The 24,328-nt window shown below is 37.1% G+C and overlaps 5 protein-coding genes across 5 annotated transcripts; 2 read left to right on the forward strand and 3 right to left on the reverse strand.

Moving 5' to 3' along the window:
- Positions 1 to 82: 82 nt before the first annotated feature.
- On the forward strand, positions 83 to 3,031 carry LOC103951918 (replication protein A 70 kDa DNA-binding subunit A-like). The gene is made up of 2 exons (XM_009363405.2): positions 83 to 482; positions 1,120 to 3,031. Exons 1-2 carry the CDS (start codon positions 226 to 228, stop codon positions 2,801 to 2,803), a joined length of 1,941 nt encoding a protein of 646 aa, XP_009361680.2. The 5' UTR covers positions 83 to 225; the 3' UTR covers positions 2,804 to 3,031.
- Positions 3,032 to 3,129: 98 nt separating this feature from the next.
- Positions 3,130 to 3,729, reverse strand: LOC108867561. The gene has a single exon (XM_018648591.2). The coding sequence runs from the start codon at positions 3,616 to 3,618 to the stop codon at positions 3,247 to 3,249; it is 372 nt and encodes a 123-aa protein (XP_018504107.1). The 5' UTR covers positions 3,619 to 3,729; the 3' UTR covers positions 3,130 to 3,246.
- An 813-nt stretch (positions 3,730 to 4,542) lies between these two features.
- Positions 4,543 to 8,509, reverse strand: LOC103951956 (mechanosensitive ion channel protein 10-like). Its single transcript, XM_048575327.1, is given in 7 exon segments — positions 4,543 to 4,803; positions 4,905 to 5,048; positions 5,051 to 5,199; positions 5,650 to 5,852; positions 5,933 to 6,226; positions 6,549 to 6,672; positions 6,773 to 8,509. Coding segments are annotated over 6 exon segments (2,280 nt in total). The 5' UTR covers positions 8,161 to 8,509; the 3' UTR covers positions 4,543 to 4,803; positions 4,905 to 4,926.
- Positions 8,510 to 17,361: 8,852 nt separating this feature from the next.
- On the forward strand, positions 17,362 to 18,043 carry LOC103951916 (RING-H2 finger protein ATL16-like). Its single transcript, XM_048575250.1, has 2 exons — positions 17,362 to 17,720; positions 17,770 to 18,043. The coding sequence occupies exons 1-2, from the start codon at positions 17,362 to 17,364 to the stop codon at positions 18,041 to 18,043; spliced, it is 633 nt and encodes a 210-aa protein (XP_048431207.1).
- A 388-nt stretch (positions 18,044 to 18,431) lies between these two features.
- On the reverse strand, positions 18,432 to 20,511 carry LOC103951917 (vacuolar protein sorting-associated protein 2 homolog 1). The gene is made up of 5 exons (XM_009363404.3): positions 20,348 to 20,511; positions 19,535 to 19,665; positions 19,187 to 19,291; positions 18,840 to 19,100; positions 18,432 to 18,732 (listed from the first exon to the last, which is right to left on the reverse strand). Exons 1-5 carry the CDS (start codon positions 20,382 to 20,384, stop codon positions 18,589 to 18,591), a joined length of 678 nt encoding a protein of 225 aa, XP_009361679.1. The 5' UTR covers positions 20,385 to 20,511; the 3' UTR covers positions 18,432 to 18,588.
- Between the last annotated feature and the right edge of the window lie 3,817 nt (positions 20,512 to 24,328).

Consider the following 24,328-nt stretch of genomic DNA (forward strand, 5'->3'; position numbering starts at 1 on the left):
AATGTAATTTCAAATAGCCAGAGCGCCTATCTATATAAACCCCTAAAAACCAATTTCCAAAAATCAAAATCCCTCTCGCTCGATCGTTTCCTCCCAAACGCCCCCGCCAATTACACAACGGCCTCTCACTCCGTCGTCTATCTCTCGTCAAATTCCCAATCTACCTTCCCTCGCCGTCGGCGTCCTCCTCGAACCGACACACGCGTATCACTAGGGTTTATCAGAATGCCTGTGAACCTGACGCCGAACGCCGTCGTGGCGATGATAGGCGGCGACGTGAATTTGAAGCCGTTGGTGCAGGTGGTCGATATTAAGCTCATCGGCACGCAGGAGAGGTACCGTTTCATGGTCTCCGACGGCGTTTCGTGCCAGCATGCCATGATCTCTTCGCAGCTCAACGACCGAATCAAGACCAACCGAGTCCAGATAAGCTCCGTCGTCCAGCTCACCGAGTACATTAGCACCGTCCTCCAGAACCGCCAGTCCGTATCTCTCTCTCTCTCTCTCTCTCTCTCTCGTTTTCTGTTTGGTTAATTAAAATTAATTTTGATTGTTAGATGAGATTATGCTTGTGAATCTGTGATTAGAATGTGTTTGTGATAATGTTAGGGTTCTAATTCAATTATCTGAATTGCGATTTTGGAACCAAATGTGTGCTATGGAGTCTGAATCTGAGCTGATAAAACTGTGGTTGATTGAACAATTATGATCAGATGCGATTTTCTATAAAGAAATTGAGATTTCAAAATTTGATGAATCAGTTTATTAGCTTGTATATAGTAATTGAGTAGTTTATTTTGATTATGTAGATTGGTGTAAGTTAGCTGTCGCAATTCTGTGCTTCATGTTCATCTAACTTCAAAAATGAAGAATGTTATTTGCGCTACGCTAGGATGATTTTTTCTTAATCACAAGCTATAATGCATTCCGTTTGTATTTTAGGAAAGATAACTTAAAAATTAACCGAAGAGCTTGAAATCATTGTCAGTTGCAAAACCTTGTGAATGAATGTAAAGAGTCGGCAGTGTTTTGACACAAGAATGTGTTTCTGTATGATTATTTGTTTCGTTTTTCTGTATCTAAGTGTGCAGCGAGCTTTGAATTGTACTCTTTGTACAGGGTTATTGTTGTGCTGAACATGGAAACTATCATACTGAACTCTGACATGATTGGGAATCCAAAACCATATGGTCCACCTGATTCAGCTGCTCAAAATGTGTTGCGTAATGGCAGTGTTCAGCGGTCAGCTGGTAATCATATGATTTCGCAAAATCCTGTTCACAATGTGCAGAATCTTAGACCTACTTCTCATTCTGAGAGGCTGAGTGTCAGACCTCGTCTTCATCCTCAAAGCTCTCTACACGATGGGCCAAATTTTCGAGCTACTGTTCAGCCTCCTTACCAACCACCTCCACAGTACAAAAATCATGGCCCAATCATGAAGAACGAGGCACCAGCACGGATCATTCCTATTAATGCTCTGAATCCTTATCAGGGAAGATGGGCTATCAAGGCAAGGGTTACAGCAAAAGGGGATCCCCGTCGGTATAATAATGCTAAAGGAGATGGTAAAGTTTTCTCTTTTGACCTCCTTGACTCTGAAGGAGGGGAAATACGAGTTACCTGCTTCAATGCTGTTCTTGACCGCTTCTATGATATTATTGAGGTTGGCAGAGTTTACTTGATTTCAAAGGGAAGCTTGAAACCTGCCCAGAAGAATTTCAACCATCTGAAGAATGACTGGGAGATAACTTTGGATGCAAGTTCAACTGTGGACCTCTGCCCTGATGAAGATGGTTCCATACCAGCGCAAAACTTCAACTTCAGGCCGATTAGTGAAATTGAAAATGCTGAAAGTAATTCTATTGTTGATGTTATTGGTATTGTGATATCTGTCAATCCTTCTGTTCCTATCATGAGGAAGAACGGTATGGAAACTCAGAGAAGAATTCTGAATCTAAAGGATTGGTCAGGCAAGAGCGTTGAGCTAACCCTTTGGGGGGATGTCTGCAACAGGGAAGGTCTAAAGCTTGAAGAGATGTTGGCTTCTGGGATTTCCCCAGTTTTAGCTGTTAAAGCTGGGAAGATTAATGATTTCAGTGGGAAGTCTGTTGGAACAATTCATTCTACACAGCTATTTATAAACCCAGATATTTCTGATGCTCGTACCTTGAGAGATTGGTTTGACCGAGGGGGCAAGGATACTGCTTTTGTCTCCATTTCTAAGGACACTGTTCCTGGAGGAACTAAGAATGAGATACGCAAAACTGTTTCTCAGATCAGGGACGAAGGTCTTGGAAGATCAGTTAAGCCAGACTGGGGCACTGTGAAGGGGACGATATCTTTTATTAAAACAGATTCTTTCTGTTACACAGCTTGTCCATTGATGATTGGGGATAGGCAGTGCAACAAAAAGGTGTCGAGGTCAGGAAACAGAGGATGGCAATGTGACAGATGCAATCAAGAATTCGATGAGTGCGACTACAGATATCTCCTTCAAGCCCAAATTCAAGACCACACTGGATTGACTTGGGCGACAGCTTTTCAGGAAGCCGGGGAAGAGATCTTAGGATGCTCAGCAAAGGAGCTGTACTTGTTGAAGTACGAAGAGCAGGATGAATTAAGATTTGGAGACATAGTCCAGAGCAGCATCTTTAATCAGTTTCTGTTCAAGCTTAAAGTCAAAGAGGAGATGTATGGCGATGAGCAGAGGGTGAAGATCACCGTGGTGAAGGCAGATATGGTGAACTATTCTTCAGAAAGCAGATACATGCTCGATATGATTTTTAAGCACTCTAGGTAAGGTACATGATCGAGTTAAATTGAACGGATTTAGTTAGATGCAGCTGATTGCATTGTTCGGAGATTATTTTAATTTTTTTCGATAAGTTTACACAGAAGTTGTTCTCTAGTGACTCTGAATTGATGTCATCACATCAGCATTTATATAGAAGGTATTGTAGACATAGGTGGACTCGCCGGCAACTCCATAAATTTCTGATTTGAGTTCATGGTGTTTTCTTTCTTTGTTCGTTTTCCGTTGCCCTCTATTATTTTCATCCTCTACGTTTGCATTGTGTTTCGAACCGTAGCACAAAAATTGAAAAACGAAAGAGCGAAATTTCAGAATTCACAGTTTTCTGTCAAATTACTAGTTGAATAAGAGTCACTTCTTACACAGATGGAAAACAGACAGAAAATTTCTTGACATATACAATAAGATAGATTTGTGAATGCTTCATATCCTCAGCCTCTCTTAACAGGGTCGAAATTGGCCACGCCAACCACAGCACCAACGATCACAACAACTACAACGCCGCCGGCCGCAATGCTGAGCAAGAAGTTCTTGAGAGAAGGAGAAACTCCCGAGGCCGCTTCTGCCACTTCCGGGATCACCATTGAGGCGGTGAGCGCGGCCGCCGTGATTCCGGTCACCGCCTTCTCCTTCAAGGAAGCCCTGACTTGGAGCCTCCCGCTCGATTTTGACGCGGCGGGTGCCAATGCCTTTGAGGGCCTCAGTGGCAGTGGCTTGAAGAAGCTCTCGGCGGAGGATTGGATCCTCTTTTGGGTTGCATTGGTCAATGGCACGGCCATTGTAACTGCTGCGGTTGCTGCCATTTTCTCTCTCTAGAGTAGCTCAGCTTTCTCTCTCTAAACCGGCTGCTTTTTTTTTGTGTAAAATTTGTGTCAGATTTGAGGTGCTTCTTGCTAGATAGTCGTAGAGGTGGGGGCTAGGGGGGAAGGGAAGAGGAGCTTAATGAGAGGTGGGAAGTTTGTCAATTATCTTTGTCCGACGTGGCAGCTTCTGTATTGGGATTGGTCGATAAGGTTATCTTATTGGACCAATCACCATCGAGACTGGAATTTGCACCACCCTTCTCATTCGAATTGTCCAATGGCGTCAAACCTCCCAGAGGGGAGTATTTTTGGATGTTACATTCTATCTTGGCTATTTAATTGGGATATATGGACAAGCCAAAACTTGGGACAAGGGCATTTTAATAATTGTACTGATTTATATTCAGATTCTGCTAAATTTATAAGCAGTTTTATGGAATCAATACCATTTCTATTTTGCTTCTAGAACATTCTAGTAAATTGCTTTTAACAAAATCTGGATTCTGAATCTCTTCAATTCAATTCCTCCAATTTTAATTACGGTTCTATAAACGAGCTATAATAATTAATTGACCGGATAAAGAAATCGGTTTGGTATACCTTGTATTATTTTTTAAGGTAGTTAATTTTTTTTATTTGCTACTAGCCTTTAAAGGTGGGAGTGTGCTTTACAAAATTTGAGAGCTTAGGTGTGTTTTAATCTGTATCATGATAATAAATCACTCACGCCTACGCTCTTAACTTGTTTACCATAAATTAAATTGCCTAATCTCCTGCTTTATTTTGGTCAATACTTTCACGTCATCAATTATAACTCATAAGCTGAACGCAACAACCAATCACTTTAATATCGTGTTTTAATATTGAAACTCAGTGTTCCATGTACATATGGCTTCTCATCAAAGGGATTGAAAAAGGTGGAGAGGAAGAAAACTCAACAGTTCATGCATTAAAACAAATCAATTCTAAAATTACAACATCGTGTTTCCACCAGCTCTCACAAATCTCAGTATCTCAGTGTTGAGACATTTTCCCCTTCCACTGAGCATTCTTCATCAAACTTACTCATACAAAGTGCATAATTTCAATCGAACAATCAAAACTTCCTCGAGATGAATTGTAACACATCCAACATTTTCGTTGTTGTTCCGATTAGACTTGTGGCAACTTCACTCGCAGCTCCCCCTGGAAAATGCGACGAAAATTTCAAGTTAATGACACGAGTCAGAATCTTCGCTCGTAGTCATAAAACTGGACTGGAACTAAAACAGAAGAAAGGTACATACTTGCAGCATACGCAACGAAAAATCACTGCCACGTTGGTGGAAGTTCTGCAGTGGATGATCCGACATAGCGGAGATGAACTTCTTGAGGCAGGAGTTTATATTTTATACCGAGATCTTCAAATATTTTCTTCAGCTCTAAGACCAATCTGATCTCCGGCTGCTCTTGTCTCCGTAGTTCTGAAAGTTTATGGTATGCGTAACATAAAGAGCCATTTTCATTTTGTTGACGTCCTCAATATCCTTAACCACCACGCTATGGGCAGGACGCCAGTGCTGACTCTTGCTGTCCAAGTACCTGAAATATTCAATTTTCTTCAGCAACTCATTTCTATCGTTCAGAGGTGCGCTTATGCCTGTGGATGTTTGTGTATAGAGAACATTCGACAGGAAACCAGAAATACCAACAGCAATGCAAAATCACAAGTAAACAATTCCCGTACCAAAAGAGAAGCAACACGAAAAAAGGAGCTACATAACCACCAAAAGATACAAACAGATGAATAAAAAGTTATTCTAGGATAGCAGAATAACCAAAACAGAACTTTTTATTGACGAATCCATGCGAGAATCCTAGCTAGCAGCTATCAAACTCTATCTGTTCCAAGGATCCTAAACTCTAATCTTGCATGTCATGATATTGTGACCAAAGCAGCATGCTGTTGAGCTGAGAGAGCCTCTCTATGTATAGATTGAAATTTGAATGCAATATATAATTGAGAGGTTGAGTAAGTTTAAGTCAACGTACTCTTTTATTCTGGCTTTTAGAGCCACAATAGTATCAGCCGTTGTAGAAACGTGAACAGCAAATTCAACAGAATCACCCATCTCTGGACTCCTGTAGAAGTTGCTGATGGGTTTGGAAGCCAGTACTGAATTTGGATAGAAAATTTTCTCGTTGTCATATCTTAGGAAGATCGTTGTCAATATGTTCATCTCTTCAACTATGAGCTGTCAGGTTGAAATATGTCAAGCAAAGTCGTTCTCATAGAAGTGAAAATTTAACTGAGGAATGAAGATTTCGAAGTTACCTGTACTCCATCAACGACACAACGGTCCCCTACATCAAAAGGGTGCATCACAAAGACGAAAATGATTGCTTCAAACACAGTTTTAGCAGTATTACCAAATACAAAGACCACCAGTAAAAGCTGAGATGATATAAAGACCAGTATGTTGGTTGTCAAAAATCCCATCAGAAGTAGCCACACGATAATGATCACAAGAAGCAAAACCCCTGAGGCAAGCCTATTCAGCTCCTCTATCGCTGTTTTAGTGTCATTTAACGAATGTGCCAGAGATTTGCGTTCAAGGTAGACATTCACCTGAAAACAAGAATCAGGTTAAGAGTCCAGAATTGCGACCCGATGTGGCTGGCGAAAAAAGAATTGAAATTCAAGGTTCACGACATGTAGAATTAAGATCCTATCAAAGGGTCGTTTATAAGAATTATAACTGTGTGTGACTAGTGAGACAACTGGACATCACAAGAAGTATGTAAACTGTAGTTTGTGGTAGCATTATACATTGTTGGTTTTTTTCTCAGTGTAGAAGTGTCAGGTGAATTTGAAATGCAACTTTTGCGCAGGTGGGTACGTAAAACGAAAGAATAAGAAGTTTCAGATACAAAAACCAACTGGAATTTACCAGCCAGTTCTTCAAAGCTTTTCTCTTGATCTTGCCAGTTTCTGCTGCCCCTTCAAACAGAGGTAATACAATGTCGACCTCCTCCTTTTTCATGAAGCGCAAGAGGTCATCTTCCTCAATGTACCTAGTCCATTTAACCGTAAAAATAGTGAGAAAATTAAAGATAAATAAGTCATCAAAAAGGCCGGAGGAACTTTTCAGATAAACAAAAATGAAATTCTTACTTGTTGCTACCCTTGGCGACATTCAGGAATACATCATAAGCCACAGCCTTTGCTTCCCACTCACTAGTAATCTCCTTACCTTTCTGCTCACTCTCCTCATCATCAAGACTCTCAAGTGTGTCGGAGATGGTAGATAGCCCGGAACTCCTTACCACGTTAATCAACCCTTTCAAAGTCCAAGCAGAAATTTTCTTTTGGTTCATCTTTGTTAGCTTTTCTACATCAATCACCTCTTCTTTGGGCCCTTCCTTCCCCTCCTTTTTCCCTCCCTTTAAATTTTTGAAGCTCAACTGGCCCCTACTCGGGGTCTTCCCGACTCTTTCTGCCATTTCCATCAGAGGAGGCCCGGAAAGGGTGCGGAGAACATACTGATGAAAAATTGATTCTTGAATCCGATCAAAGAATCTATTGCATTGGAACGAAGAAGCTACCACTTTGACAAACAAATTCTTCAACAGCCATATGCCCGCTCCAATTAGACACGAAGCCAGACCCCTTGTAACGTAACCTAGAATCCTAGAGGTTTTCCTTGACCTCTTCACTCCGCGGTCGAACAACAAACCCCATGCCAGAAGAACCAAACCCAACCAAATAAAAATCTGTACGCTTCTTTTCAACCCGTAAACGAAATACAGAACATTCTTCTTAAGCAAAAAGTTCAACTCAATCACGAAAACCAGAACATTGATAAACCATTCTGTGACCAATCTACCACACAAAACAACCACCACCAAGACAGACCATTTCCACAATTCCAACCCCCAATACATCTTCTTTTCCAACTTAGGAACGGTTAAGCAAGCAATCAAAAACCCAACAATACAAGCAAATGCAATCAACTCAATTAGTGCCAACTTTTTCATCTTCTTACCAGACTTCTCACGCACCTTAAGCTTTGCAGTCTTGTAAACCTCCTCATCGTCATCCTCCTCGCTGCTGTTGATCAAAGGCGTTCGTGGGGTTATCGGGGCTGATCTCAGAGCATCTCTCGGTGCTGTGGCTGCGATTTTGGAGCTTGGCGATGCCACATTGGGGGAATTAGCAGTTGACCTCAACTGGGGAATTTCGTCGGTCGCCTTCTTTTCAGCAGGAGGAACCGTCTCCACGAACCTCGACTTGGGCTTCGAGAACGTCGACCGGGAAAACGAAGCTCGCCGGGAAGTGGGTTCGGCTGGGATTTTCGGCGGCTTCCCCAGCGGCGGGGAGGGACTCGGCTTTGGGATTTCTGGAGAAGCAGAGCCGGAGACCCTGAGGCTCTGAAGCTCTGTCAGCTGGAGATTCGAGTCTCTGATTTCGTTACTGTATCTCATGTGTTCTTCTCCTACCGAAATCTGCAAAACCACGTCGTTTGTTCCTTTTTTCTCCCCCACGCCTTTTCCACCTTCCATTGTAACTTTTCTCCGCCACTGAAGCAGAAGATTCAAGCTTTAGATACCCATTTGGACAGTGAGCAAAGTATGAAAACACGCTTTGGATTCTCCGAGAAAGTTTTGAAATTTCTCGAGAATATTTGCAATGTCCGGAGAGAGACGGAGCTTCAAGCAATTTTGCAGCAGAGTGCTGTGTAATGTGAGTTTTGGAGAGAGAACGAGAGATTTAATCGGATTTTATGGAAAAGGATTGTGATAGAAAATTAGAAACATAAATTGGGAAGACAAATTTTGACGTTTGTTGATGAATATATAAAGTTGTAATGGCGCTGGAAATTATTGACCGACTGAGGAGGCTTCCATTTTGTGTTCTTATTTGAGCCGCGAAATAATAACGAATTTAAACAAATCCAACGACAACCAAACAAAACAAAAATGAAAAATAAGATAAAAAAAGTGTAGTGACTTTTACCCACCTAATTTGAAATCCTTTATTTAATTAAAAAAATTAAAGAATTTTATGAAACTGAGAAAATTATATTTCATAAAAATATTTTTGTAAACACAATTTGGCATATAACACTATTTTCAATTATACAATTAATCGCTTTTACAGAAAAATTTAATATAACAATGATGTGAGAGCACATGTTTATAAGATTGGTTATAATAATTACATATATTTAATACAAGAATAATACTTGCATTCCTTGTTTGAAGTATGACCTCATTCCTAAATTTGCAAAAAAATGTAATTTCATTTTAGAAAATTCATAATCGAAATCGTTCAACTTTTAATCTTCATTTAAAAATTGTCCTTACAAAAAAATTATTTGAATCGGAGATCATTTAGTCATCAAAATATATCAAATAAATCAACGGCTCGTTATTAATAGTTACTTGGTACCTATGTCGTTGATTCAGTTAATATATTTTGATGACTAAACTATCTTGATTTCGAATGATATTTTTGTAGGAATGATCTTCAAATGAAGGTTAAGAATTTAAACCGTTTCGATTATAAAGTTTATACGGGAAAGAATGTCATTTGCAAGTGGGAAATGAACACATATCCCAAAAAAGAAATGCAATTTTAATACAATCACCATTTGATATAATAATTAGGATAATGCTTGCATTCCCTCTTACGGGTGAGCTGATTCTCCCAATTACTTATGACGTATCTTCACCTTAAATTTTTTATAATCATAACCATTCATTTCTAATCTTCATTTGAAGGTAAACTTTACAAAAAAAGTCACTCGAATTGGATATTGTTTAGTCATCTAAATGTATGAAATAAATGAACAGTTGATCATAAATATGCTATTTATCAACAGTCGATCACGATTTAAATGATTTTTTGTAAAGATGATCTTCAAATAAAGATTAAGAGATTGAACATCTCTGATTATAATATTTTTATGGTGAATATATATTATTTGCAAGTGGGAAATGAGCATATTTCCAAAGGAAGAATGCAAACATTATTCGAGAAATTATTTGTAGTAACATCTTATATGTAATCTTACTCTTTTTTTTTCAAGAAAAATATTATTATTCTTGTATATACTAAGAAGAGGCTCGCATGTGCATATATTAACATTTCTTTTCTTGTGTTCTCGTTATTACTTGTTAGTAGGGATCATCTCGGTTCGGTTTAAAATGGTCTTGAAATTGTGAACCGAATCGAAGAAAAAGACTCGGTAACCAAGTCTTTTTTTCTTTTTTTTTAATTTGCATGGGGTTGGTGGCATGTGGATGGCGCAGCCAGTTTCCTAATCAAGGAAATGGTCGTCTTCAATCCAAATTATCTTAATCTCAAGTGTGGAGAACGAGGAAATTAAAAATATAAATTAAACTAGCAACTTGGCTTCAGTGTTTAGGGTTTAACAATTTTCCTTTATCTTCTGGATCAACTTTCTCAGCTGTCAGTCAATTTTTTGTTGTTCCAAGTCAAAGCTGTGTTTGATCAATTAATTTGTGAAGCAAGTCATCTTTACCACAGTGGTAGAAAGTTGTTGAGTCCTTATATGATAGTATGAGTTTAAAACACATCGGTGACTAATCTAACAAATCTATCGTTTAACAAAAAAATAAAAAATAAAAAAATTTGTGGAATAATGAATTGAAGAGAAGTTGACAATGGCTGCTGCTGATCTGATCATCTTTCCCTACAGTCGGTGTGGGCTGTATATGGGTTGTAAGTTGGCTATATTATATCTAAAGTGGGCAAGTCTTTATATAAGCATTTAAAACCACTAAATAGACCAGAAGAAGAAGATGAAACCAAAATCTTGCAGTCTCCATTGACCCCTCAAGTTAACTCTTTCAAAATCCGACAGCAACTTTAAAACCTCGTCAGGTCGATTTTCTAGCCGAACCATATTACGTACAACTAGAATCCTGAAATTTGTAAAAGATTACATTGTGGAACCCTGTCTTTAATTAGTTTAATGTCACTGTTGTAAAATGTTACAGGAGAAGGACGAGCACAACAGCCACCAGATGTCGAAGCACTTCAAGATTGATGGGAAGAATCTGTTTCCAGTTACATAATTGGTCCTGAGATTTGAAATCGATATAATTGGTCAATGAGTTTGCCCACGTCAATTATTTTGGTCATTCCGTACAAAATCTCGGTTAAATAAGAATAAAATAACAAAAATACTCTCAATTTAACTGTTATTTAATAGAAATTTTTCAATGAATGACTAAAGTGATTGATGGTGAACAAATTTAGCGACAAGGTCCATCGATTTTCAATCACAGAGATCAAAATAAAGAATTATGCCAATCTCAAATATAGGACTTTACTTGTACGTAGAAATCCTATATCGTTCACTCAAAGTATACCATGTGAATTAGTTAGTGATATATATGACGGTTGTAACAGTTACACCAAAACAATTTCATTAAATTGTCATGTACAACTAATCAAGGATATCATTGGGTGATGTTATGTGCTAGAATATGACCAAACCATATTTCTGAAGTAATTGGGCCATTCGAGAGCGACAGAATTAGGATTGAAATTTTCTCATGAACCTTAGGGTGTCGAGATGCGATGTGATTTTAATTAGCACAATGTATCAATTAGGTATTAGTCTAGTTGTATCTCTTCTTAATGTTTCAAAAAGGTCCAAAAATTAAGTTTCAATCTCCCCTCTCTCACAACATTAGGATATCTTTCACTACAAGCTTCCAGTTTCACTATTTATTTCTTGCTGCACTCTAGAAATAGCATGCCCAAAAGTTTATTGTTTTTTTTGCGTTTAACTTGGTGTTGGAAACTTGGGGCCAAAGATTTTTTTTCTTTTTTTTTTTTTTGAACAATGGGGCCAAAGAAATTGCTTGAACAAATCATTAGGTTCGTTCTCTCCGAGAGAGAGCCTTTCTCTCTATATTGAGAATTTTTCTCACTTCTAGTGTGAGACTTTTAATCTTGAACATATCCAGTGGTCCCAACCTAGTTTCGGCCATGGTCGGTTGCCTTTCTCCCTTTTCTTTCTTCCTCTTCTCTTTTCCTGGCTTTAATTGGTTTTTCCCCTTAATTTCTTTACTGATTTGTACGGTTCTTCTGTTCTTGTGGATATCCCTCCTCCTGGCTCATCCCTATTCCAATCTTTAGCCATGCATCATGTTGAGATTGTGTGTAGAGTTCCAGTGTTTTCACCGGCTCAGGTGTTTCCAACACTACCACCTTATCTATGTTGTCTACTTTTACCGGCAATGCCGCTCGTGGGTTTCCACAGACTTCATCTGGTAGTTGGCTTCTCTTGATTAGTTGCCAACTATCCTGTTTTTATGGTTGTGCTCAAGAAGCAAATTGGAGTTGGAAGTTGTGATTGATGAGGTGATGCTTGATGGTGGAAGAGGAATTGGATGGACCGTGTGGAACTGTGAAGGCAGAGATTGTATGAAGTTTCTAGTTTATGTTGTTTAGTTTTGGTCTTAGGCTTGTCTGTTAGTTGGTTCATTTTGTATTTTGTTTTGTTTTTTGGCCCATCTTTTGTTTGTTTATATGTTTACTTTGGGCTATATGTTTTTGTTGGTTGGTAATAGAAAGCAACTTTTTACCCAAAAAAAAAAAAAAAAAAAAAAGAAATTGCTTGAACAAGTCTGTAGGGAGAACTTATAGGATTAAAAGCACACCACAATATAGCACACAAATGTCCTATTGATTTTCCTTATTAACACTAAGATTTGTCAATTGTAGCATATGAAAATAAGGGTCTTTCCTATAGAAGATTGTTTTATCTAACTACTTAAAATGTCACAAAAACTGGACTGTTGTCCCTACTAACCAGCCACTAAAAATAATTATTAGACCGACTTACACTTATCTAAAGTCTACAAAATTTTATATGAAGACACTAGACACACAGAGCTACACTCACATAAATTTTTGTGATTTTTGGAGTTGATTTGCTATTTAAATTAAATCGAACAAAAGCAGAACAGAAATAGATTTTAAGTAGTTCACAAATTAAGAAAAACGAGTTAGGGGAATTTCTATCCACCATCAAATAATCATGCAAACATGTTATGTTTCATTGAAATTCCTTTTATTTCCTGATGAAGATGCTCAAGTTGGCTTAATATTAGAACTCAACCTATTACTCTTTCTTATGTAGTATGTTAAGAGAATGACGTTTTCAACTTAACTTAGTCCCTAGCATGCAATCTAGAATAACGTGTTCATAGATTAACAAGTAGAAATCATTAAGAGCAAAAAGAATTTGAGTCATCATAAGGCATCGTAAGTACTAGCGTTGTCTTACTTATCTTAGAAATTGGTTCACATGTTACTCGCAATTAACAAGTACTACTCTAGAACATATGTAGGTCCTCATTTGACAAGGGCAGGCACACACATATTCATAGTGTTAGAATCCTAGATATGCTTACTAAGTATGCATCCATAGAAAACACATAAAGAATTCATCAATGAGACAAGTAGTGAACCAATTTTCATCCATTCATAAAAGTAATTCAAACAAAATGTCATAACAAACTTGCAATCATATTTGGGGCTTCAAAACAGCCCCTAACTTCTAAAAATTAGTTACACATGATCCTTAAATAAAACCAAAAGAAAGACATGAGTTTGAGAAGATAAAACCGAAAGAAGAGAATGCCAAGACTTCCTTCTTCCTTTCCTTCCTTCCCTAACGGTGTTGCCTTGCCTTTTTTTGCCATCTTTTTTTTTTCTTTTTCAAAATTATTTTCGTAAAAAATACCCTTTATTTCCTCCCCCAACGCTCCTTTAAACCAATTCTTGCTGCATCATTTCCATAACTCCCCCCACTAATAGCAATTTAGTGTTGACAATAAGTGAGAGAAAATGATAAAACAATTGTAACTCTCTGGGCAGCCTTTATGTTAATTACTCCCTCTTAATCCTCATCTTTAATTCCATTTCCTCTGATATTTGAATAGGTGTCAGCTGACTTGTTCTTGACTGCATCAGTTTTGGCTGCTAGATTTATTGGGTTTATTACTTTCATAGCAATTACAAACTGCTCAGTCTCTTTTGAATATTTCAGTGTTAAAATGACCATAACTTTTTCTAGAAAAATGATATTAGCAATCCACGAAATGCTCCAGAAAATAGACATCTGTAACTTTCCAAGAATATAAGGATCATTCTCTAATTCATTCTGAGCTGTACGCAACTTGCTTCTAAAGTCAACTGATTTGCACAGGCAGTTTTAACGAATTTGTTACTAAAAATTCCACTTGTGCTATTTTTCTTTTCTTTGCTTGACAAATCCTACAAAATACAAAAACAAAGTAAATAGCTAAAAAAATATAAGGAACTAACTAAGAAAAGACAAGTGAATTTGATGTAAAATATACATAAATATGAGCTTATCAGAAACTGATTAAAAAAAGTCTATAGGTAGGAGAGATTTTTCAGTGTGCCGGGAATACAGGCCAATGCATCAAGTGTCATAGTACAAGTGGTTTTAATCTTTTTTTTTTTTTTTTTTTTTTAAGTATCAAACCACTAATATTATGATACTTATTGTATGGAGCCGTATTCCCGGCACACCAAAAATTTCTCCCTAAGTAGAATGAAAATTAGTAAAAATGATAATTTTGTAGACCTTTCCACAAATATGACATGTCTCTGTGTACAACACCAAAAACAATACAAAAAAAAACCTAGCAAAGTAGATCATAAGTAAATCATTAGAGAAGCAATTAATTAACTAAAATACAAAGGCAGTACTTATAAACCTAACACAGAACATAAACCATAACTAAACATAGCAAACGCAAACAAGAAGAAGATGAAGCTAAAATCTTGCCATCTCCATGGATCCTTCAAATTAACTTTCTCAAAATCCGACTGCAGCTTGAAAATTTCATCAGGTTGTTGATCCTTTAGCCGAACAACGTTACAACTAGAATCCTGAAATTTGTAAAAGATTACTCTGTGGTACCCTCTCATTAGTGCAATATCACTTTTGTAAAGTGCTACAAGAGAAGGAGGAGCACGGTAGATTGCAGATCTCCAAGAACTACAAGACTGATGTTCAATGCTTGTCTCTTGCTCCATACTTTTTTATCATGATATCCATGACTTATAAGTTCATGAACGTCTCTCTTCTATCAAAATAAATCATACCAAAGGCGAACTTGGCAGTCCACGAGTTGGTTGGAATTAGAACATTCACTATCACTTACCGGCTGTGGTAATTTCCCATCGATCTTCATGATCTTCCTAATAAAAAGCGAATATTGGTTGTTCGTCAGAAGCCAGTACACGTGCCGCATGCTGTTACACAAGGTTGGTGATAAGAACTGAAGAAAACACAAGAGGGTAAACTAATAACATCCTTCAATTTCTTCCATGCCCAACTGTTTGAATCAGACACCTCGCCCATTAGGTTGTCGTAGCTTTTTAGTTTATGATAAGGGGCTTGTAGACGGAGATTGGAGTTTTAGGATTTGAGAACCGAATAATCTTGTACCTTAAAGGTTTCGAGCTCGATCAACATAACCATGGCAGTTATTCAGGTACCACAGAGGAGCTTCTAGGGTTTTGGTTCATGCAAAACACTAGGTCATGAGTACTATTCACATATTTGATCTAGACAGGAACAGGCATGAAGTTTAGTAGCGATGAAAGTATTAAAGTCTTGTTGGACTTGTTATCAACAGACCAAGGTTGATGATATTGTTCTGAATTAAAGACCCAGAAACCGTGCCACTCCTCTTACAACACAAATGCTATAAATAGCAAGATGCTACTAGAAAAATATTAGATCAAGAGGTTTAGTTCTTTGAGTAAATTGTAGCAATGATTCCTTAACTTTAACTTAATTGAAGCAATGGTTCTTCAACTAAAAATTTATTAGCACTGGTTCCTCAACTCATCAAAACGTGCAGCTATAATCCCTCAACTAAAAATTCATTACCAATGGTCCCTCAACTTTAATCCAACTAAAGAAATGGTCCTTCAAGTTTAACTCAATTAGAGAAATGGTTCTTCCAACATAACTCATTTTGACAAAGTTGACAAAAAGGATTATAGCTACATGTTTTGATGAGTTGAGGACCAATAGTAATGAATTTTTAGTTGAGGGACCATTGTTACAATTTACTCTTAGTTTTTTGGTTACTTCATGAGTAAGTCCTCCAAAACTCTATTTTATAGTAAAAAACATTTAGAAGTCTCATACTGAAGGAAAAAAATTTAGGAAATGTCTATTATTGAAACCGACTATTGCGCTAGACAGTTAAAAAGGCATTCTGAGTCTCTGCATTTAGACATTCTATATTCACCAGTTAATTATTTATACAGTTAACTCCACCTAGAGAGATAAGATTTGATTGTTGTATGTAAGTTTCAACTCAAATTGAAAAATTGTAATTGTAAAGCCATGGCTTACCAATTGAAGGACAAATACTTACACAAGATTAGTAAATAAAACAAGGGAACTTTAACAAACATTTCTCGGTACTGTTTATTTTAACGAAAAATCACATTTTTACACTAAAAAGTCAATCTTGATACTATTCACTTTACCCTTTATTTTGTCTTATCAGTTAAAAATCAAAATTTTCAAACCTTTTTTTATTAGTTTTCTGTCAAACAATCAAACAATAATATATTTATTTAATTGTTGTCTTAGCCAAGAATAAGGCAGCAGACTGAGAGTGAAATAATTCTTATCTATAAATTTAAGTCCCTCTCAAGTCTCATCCACCCTTGCTTGCCATCTTGTGTTTAACTGTGCATTCCTTTTGTCTTCTTCCAATCATTCCTTACCCCCCACAGATTATTAAACAAAGATTATTATTTCCACAACTACATAACCACCACGGCTTTTCGATTAACTACTTGTTATAATAAAAATGGTTATCTTGATATACTAGATTAAAAGCTCATTTAAAAGTGTTTTTAAAATGGCTGAAAGCATTTTTTGTGAAAATATTTTTAGAACCAATTTTGGTACAAATGTAAGTAAATCTTAGAAAAACTTAAATGTTTCCTGAAAGGATCACATAAAAAACATTTAGTGCTTTTTACAAAAAACACTAAGTTCTTTTGAAACTTCAAATATTTTCTCTAAAAGCACTGTTAGTCATTTAAAAACATTTCCAAACAAGCGTCCAAACTTATTTGGTTAATACATTATCTAACATAGGTGAAAATTACAATGAATCCTCTCAACTGTATTGAAGAATGTGTGTATAAGCAAATGTGTCAATTTTATGTGTCCAAGACTAAGTAGTATTATTTGTTGCATTCCTAATTTCATTAGTAGTGTAATTATGTAAATCTTAGTAGATTATTTGCATAATTCTACAATATTTTTTAGATAGTTTTCTTGTCGTAATTGTATTACTTGGAGAGCAAGAATTCTCTCTCCCTTATTAAAATAGATTAAAAAAAAAACAAAACATGAGAAATATCCCTTAATTATTAATTAATCTAGACACAAAGCACAAGGAATATATAACACAAAATTCCTCAAGCAGTTCTCTCTCTTCCCCTTCCGCCGGTTTCATGCTTCTCTTTTCCCACAGTAAAATAGGCCAACAACATAATTGTTATTTTAATCTAATTTAAACCTAATTAATAATAACAGGATTAGAGTAGAGAATCTTCTTGATGAAATGAAACAACTACCTAGTACTAATTTAAGGCCCCTCCTCCCCTCCAAATCCTATTGCCACTTTCGCCAAAACCCCCCCAAAAAAATGGGTTGCAAGCTCCACACAATACAAAGCCCTTTTTCACAGCCACCGCAGCCCCCGCCTACTCCGCCACCAAAAACAAACTTACCCATGTTCTATTACGGCCTCATAATCGTCTCAGTAGCCGCCATAATCCTAGCCATGTACAACCTTATCTTCGTCAAACTGACTTCGAACCGCCACGACCAGTCTCCGCTACCAAGATCATCAATCAGTTTGGTTGATCTCTCAAGAACAAGGAGGAGTAGGAGCTTTGAGAACTTGGACAGCTTCAGGTACAAGAAGAACGAGGGTCAACGTCAAAAGATGAAAGTTGTGTCGAATGTGCTGTTTGCTTGTCAGTTTTTGAGGACGGAGAAGAAGTAAGAAAGCTTCCTATATGCAAGCACTCCTTTCATGCTCCTTGCATAGACATGTGGCTCAACTCTCACTCCGACTGCCCGCTCTGTCGCACTCCCCTGCCGGCGAGCTCATGGAGTCATCCACAGCTGACTACTACGCCGGAGGAGAATTCCAGAGAAGTCCTGCTTGCAAGCGCTCCTTTCATGCTCCTTGCATAGACATGTGGCTCAACTCTCACTCCGACTGCCCGCTCTGTCGCACTCCCCTGCCGGCGAGCTCATGGAGTCATCCGCAGCTGACTACTACGCCGGAGGAGAATTCCAGAGAAGTCCTGCTACTGTGAGCTTTCTAGGGTTTCCTTTTTTCGGCTTTTTTATTCCATTTCCATATCTAGGGTTTCTTGGATTTTGTTGGTTTGTGTAGGACGATGGTATCAAGGAGTGGATTGTAGAAAACAAGGATTAGTTGGAGATATTTTTATAATTATCAGGAACACAAGTTACGTGATATACCATTTCACGTGTTATAATAAAGATAAACGATAGAGCTAATACCCTTCTTTTAGGGTATATTAACACAAAACAAATCAACTTATTGTGATTTGAGTACAATAGTAATGTTACTTGGCCACGTTCATAGTACACTCGATTAGGTGAACGGAGTGTAAACATATTTTGCCTTTCGATTGGTTCCATCATTGTGTTCAAGCTCAAATTCCCTCTCGCAGAATATTTTTTGTGTACAAACTCATCGAATGTAATTTTATTAAAATATGTCCGTCTCAGATCCTGATTCTTTAAATTCCGGCATAAATTTCTCACAGATATTACAATGCCCAAAGTTACTCTCACCTTTCACACTATGCCAATAATATACAAGAGATGAAATCTACATCCTTCTTAAATTGTCTAGCCTCGCCTGTAAATCACTATCTATCCCACCGTCATCAGCTCCAGCTGCCGCTGTTTCAACTTGTGGAACTTTGTTCTTCGCAGCCGGCGCAGCAACAGCAGCGGATGGTGCATTAACAAGCTGCAGAGAATAAGAAAACCGAAAAATCGTTATTGCTGCTCAAAAATTTTAATTCTTGGTAATCAGAGTGCAGAGGAAAAATCTATTTATCTACTGATGTAAAGTACCTCTTGGTTGACGTCAATTCCAATCTCATCAAGAACTTGGCTCACTAGTTCGTCGGTTTCCTCCTCTTCCTCATCTCCTTCCAGCGCATCATCAATGGCATCGCCCATCACCTCAGTTGTCAATTCCATCTTCTCATTCTGCCTCTCAAATTCTTGCATAATTTTCTGCAGTGATGGCAAGTTCATCTGCCTGTTCATCTGGCCCATTGCCTTTGTCACTCCTTTCATCGCCTCTCCCATAGCTTGTGTCGATTTCAATGTCTGAAAAGAACAAAATAATGACGGTGTTAAAAATTGCGAAGGAAACTTTCATTCATATAATTAAAAAGGCATAATGTAGGATATACCTGAATTCTAAGAGATACACCCTGGAGTTGTGATTTGAGCTTGTAGAACTTTTCAATCTGATGCCGTGTTCGAACAAGGTCTTTCGCCATAACTTTAACAGCTCCCTGAAACAAAGTTGGACAAATAAAAACCACAGTTAGGCTTTGTGACCATCAAATCAAAGTATGTATAACACCAACTGCATAACTAAAACTCAGCAACAGATAATTAGGCAACAATGAGCCGAGGGAGTTTAGGTCTGCGGTCAACAGTAGATCAGCCACAGAGTGCAGACAGAGGAAGATACTAAAATCGACCTTCACGAACAATAAAGCAAAACAACAAGTAGCAGAGAGAAAATAACATACCATCTGCCCTTGCTTGGCACTTTTCTTAATCTCTAGAATTAGTTTCTTCTCTTGTCCTTGGAGAGCTCCTCTCTCCCTCTCTATTTCTCGAATAGATTTGTCCAACATCCTCTTGTTTTCCCGCAAAAGTTCTGAAATCTCAAATTCAGACGCATAAGTACAATTTCAGCTTATAAAAAAGTAATTCTTAAAGAACACTGATATGAATAACAAAATAGTGTTACGCGTCCAAAAACCAAACAGCCGGATTACCAATTGAGCAATCAAATTCAGATATCGATGTGCAAATAACGGTGTATAATGCACAAACCAAAGATTATCACTATATAGACATCCTTGTGCTTCAAGTACTTAGAATTTCTTCATTTCGTCTATACATAACCCAATTGAAGGTTACACATTACAAATTTACACCACAACTCCGGATATCGGGTGGAATTTAAGGTCTATAATCATTACGACGCCTCCTACGTATACAGATATATTGAAAAACTAAGCACTGGAAAAAGCATTGACTAACTAGATTGAATTGTAAAGCATACATTTTTTATATCAGCTCCTAGCATCAATAATTAGCAACAAAAACATTAAATTCTTTGATTAACACACAAATTATTTAAATTTCTCGATTTGCTCCAATCAGTCTCTATAATTTCCAAATCTATTAAAACATAACACAAAATTCCCAATTTTGTTTAAAGATGCTACAAATTTTACATCAGGAAAGACAAATATCACAGAAATTCAACAAATCAAAACCCTCAATAACATAAAACCAAACCAAATTCACCAAAACTGGATCAATCTACGAACCTGCGGGCGTCTTCCGCTTCCCGAAGAGGAAACTCATGGCGCCGGATCGAAGGGTCGAAAATCAATCTGAAACTTCTCCGGTTCGGCCCGGATCGGATCGGATCGTCTCTGCGCGCGTTCGACTCCGATTTCTCAGAAAATCGATTGAATTCGTCCGCTTTTCAAAGCTTTTGCCTCTCGATTCGTCGAGCTTTCCCTTCACGCGGTGTGTTTGTGTAGTGGTTAAGGATGGAAGCGTCGTCGACGACGACGACACTACCTTAAACGCGGCAAATCTCTAGTGCTGGGCCCCGCACCATTGTTTTTTTCGCACGCTTTTTGTTAAACTGTTTCTCGAAGGCCCAATGGACCTTCTCAAATTGCATCTGAGGCCCGTACGGTGATGTTTGGGCTTTGAATGGAGGCCCATATTTGGGGGTCGGCGTTTTTGTCAGAAGTTGGTTGGTTTAACCGCACGAGGGAAAAGGCGTCTGGCGTTTTTACGTTTTTTTGTTTTAACCGCCGAGTGAAAGCTGTACATTTGCAGCTGACAGCAACAGAGCGCACGGGTGCACGTGGGGAGCATTGGTCTTAAAGACACCGGGAAGACGCAGACAGGGTTCAGGGAGTCACGTGCGGGTTTGTCCCACTACGTCGTACGTGAGAGTATAATATACTGTTCCTTTAGCATGCACCTTTGGAACTCAGGTTTGTCCGGAAATGCTTTTCTAGGAAGTACTTATTTTATAATTCTTTCAAAAAAAAAAAAAAAAAGGCTTCTACTGAAAGCATGGAGTAAGTTTCATAAACATTTCGAGTGTTTCTTGAAGAATCAATGTTTTTGAAAATTTGTATGACCGTTAAATAACTATTTAATTTTTAATTTTTATTTTCAGTTGTTTCTAATTTGAACACTTGAATCAAAATTATTCGAAAAACTATTTCTTTGCGTTTTCAAAAATTATCTTTCAATTTTTTATTTTTTTCTTAACTGAAACTAATGATAGTTACTAAACAAGTTTTCTTATGTCAAGTTTTTCCTTAAGTACAAAACTAAAAATTGAAAACTGAAATCAAAAGTTTTAAAACTGCCCCTTAAACTTTTCTATTAAAACCATGTCCAAAATGATTATGAATCCACAAAAACACTTTTAGTCATTTGGGAACAAACTCTAACCGATGTTTGCTTTAAATATGCCAACAAGATCCTCTCAGGATCCTTTTGATGAGGGGAAATCCGTGAATCGTGTTCATTCATCGTACATCGTACGGTCAATTTTTATAGCGAGGATTCGGATTCTATGGAGTCTAAGTATGGGATCCACATTTGTTCTTTATTGAAGAATGTGTTGTTACTATGAAATTCAAATATCATTTTCAATAACAAAACCTACTAATTCGATACATTTTCAAGAATATCAACAAAGGCTAGTTCTCCTTCGCAGGAAACTTTTATTTAATGACCAAATACTGAACAATTTACTACCATCAATACTCAGAATTGCTCTTTCAAACAATAAGCATAGTGGATTTCTATTGCCTGTACAAAATATAAGATATTTCAAACTTTTTAACTATTAGACCTTAATTTTGGAAAATTTAGAAAAATAACTAAAATTTAGACCCCATATAGAAATTATAGCCACCTTTTTAATTTTATGATAATTATAACCAAAATTTAATATGAAAGTACTAATATACCCATACAGTTCTCCAATGAACTCCACTTCTTTTTCCTCCATACTCCACCATAGATCTCTTCGACTCTTCCTTCTCTAATTTGGTACTTCTCTTCTGCTTGTACAATCAGACCCAAAAAATTTGACATTTTTTTGTTTGCTTTTGGAGTCACAAGTCTGGAGCATACACGTGGAAGGAAATGCAGCAACATAAATTGATTTGGGAATGGTTTTCTTTGCGCCTGGTTCCGTTTTTTTCTGGTTTTTCTCTACACTGCCGTAAATATCCAAACTTCTTCCGCCTTCAGATAATCCTTTACCAAGTAAATATGCCTTGAGCAAAGCTACATTTGGGACAGAATTGTAGACTATGCTTTTGGGTTTCATTTGAATTCCTAGAGATTGCCAGCAAATTTATGCTAATGAGGCAATTTGTCCTCAGTGAACAAGATATGAAGAAACAGGGTTTTACTTTTCAGCAGAAATGAAGCTTTCTAGGATGCCACGCTCTGTGAAAAAGCTAGGTTTAAAGGTGTATGAGTAATTTTCTATCAAATTTTGGTTATAATTGTCATAAATTTAAAAAGGTGGTCATAACTCTATATGAGGTTCAAATTTTGGTTATTTTTCCAAATTTCTCCTTAATTTTTGTGTATTGGACCAAACATGTAACAATTATAAAACCCATAAAAAAATGCTAAGGAGACTTTCTCAAAACAGAAATTCTCCATAAATTGTCTGTCACTAAATAATTTAACTTTAATTCTCGTACTAACATTAAATATTATACGAAAAAATATAAGGTGAAAATTTTATTTTGATAAAATCTCCTTAACATTTATCAACTCAAAATATTCAATATTCCGAAACACTGGATAAATCCTTGTAGCTGAAAAGACAATTGCATAATTTTATTTTGGACTCACATATGTTATGGAAATCATGCAAATAATGCAGAATGGGCAACTGGCATACTGGCAGTCTGGCAGATTGCAGAGAACCTAACCAGTTCTCTGCAGCGGCCACCCGTTAAGATCATTAGTCACAGACAAATATGGAGAAGATCCAACCACAGATAGCTGGTGCGTGGTCCTCCTCCAGTCCTGCTCCTCTATATATATCTGCTCTGTGTTCATATAATTCAAATTAATTATATAAATAATTACGTATCAATTTGCTCACATGCATTTGTTTTAAATCATCCTTCATTAATCAATTTTCCAGGCTATTTGCCACGGATTTATGCATGGTTGTTGAGAAACACGAAGTGATTTATTTGGTTGATTGCAATTTCCTATTTGTTTATACGTGCTTATGCGATCACTAGAACGATACGGTATTTTTATTCACTAAGGAACTTTAATTTCGTTTCATGTATATAATGAGTTTGATATCATATTTTACGGATCTCGCTTAGCTTAAATTATTGATATGTTGATCATGTTGGTTTTCACTAAAATGTGTTGTTCAAATTTACAATTGACAAAAAGACATTACTAATCGTGTTTCGCCCTTAAAAATTGAGATTGGTGACCACAAATATAAATTGAAGACATGTATTGCTTTCAGATCTTCAACTCATGTTAACACACTGATTAACCAAGATATATAGAGCCATATGTTAACTTAATATCTTGACTAACTAAATTTTTCCTCTCATTTCACTACAACAACCACCAAATATTATTTCACTCAACAGGATTTGGGTGTATGAATTTTAGAACATCACGGTATTCGGTTTTGCACCGTCTTTTCAGGCTTTCGTTTACCCCTTTTCCATGAGCCTCCTTGTTATAGTTGCATCTTCTAATTGAAGTATCTGTAAATCTTATTTTCAATTGCCGCCACTCTTACTTTACCTTCCATCCTATTTCACTAAGATACCAAATTTTTGTAATTTTTATTCAAATTTTTTTTTTTTCACTTTTGAGAAGCAATTGAGAGCTAGTATGCTCAAAGTCAATGAAGGGGGGCCAATATGGGTGTCCTATTAACCATCCCAAGAATATATATAGATTTGAAGATCAAAGAACTTTAATCTTCTCCTATGGTGTAAAAGTTTTGTTGGGACATATGCCTTAATGCTTGATCCTGCAAATATATTGACTTCTTAGATTCCTCCATGAGTGGCCCCCTCCTTGTCTCCCAAGCTTCAAAACTCTTCAAATTTCAATCCCTAATCTCATTTCTGCACATTCAGATCATCTTTAAGATTTAGCATTGTCTTCCTGTTCATGGATGTTGCAATGTGTCTAATGGGCAACTCAATAATGAATCCTACTGTATCTCTACCGAGCGACGGAGTAGAATTTTATGCGTTCGA

The sequence above is a fragment of a genome, unplaced genomic scaffold (genome assembly GCF_019419815.1).
Source record: "Pyrus x bretschneideri cultivar Hongxiangsu unplaced genomic scaffold, Pyrus_bretschneideri_v1 Contig8, whole genome shotgun sequence".
NCBI lineage: Eukaryota > Viridiplantae > Streptophyta > Magnoliopsida > Rosales > Rosaceae > Pyrus > Pyrus x bretschneideri.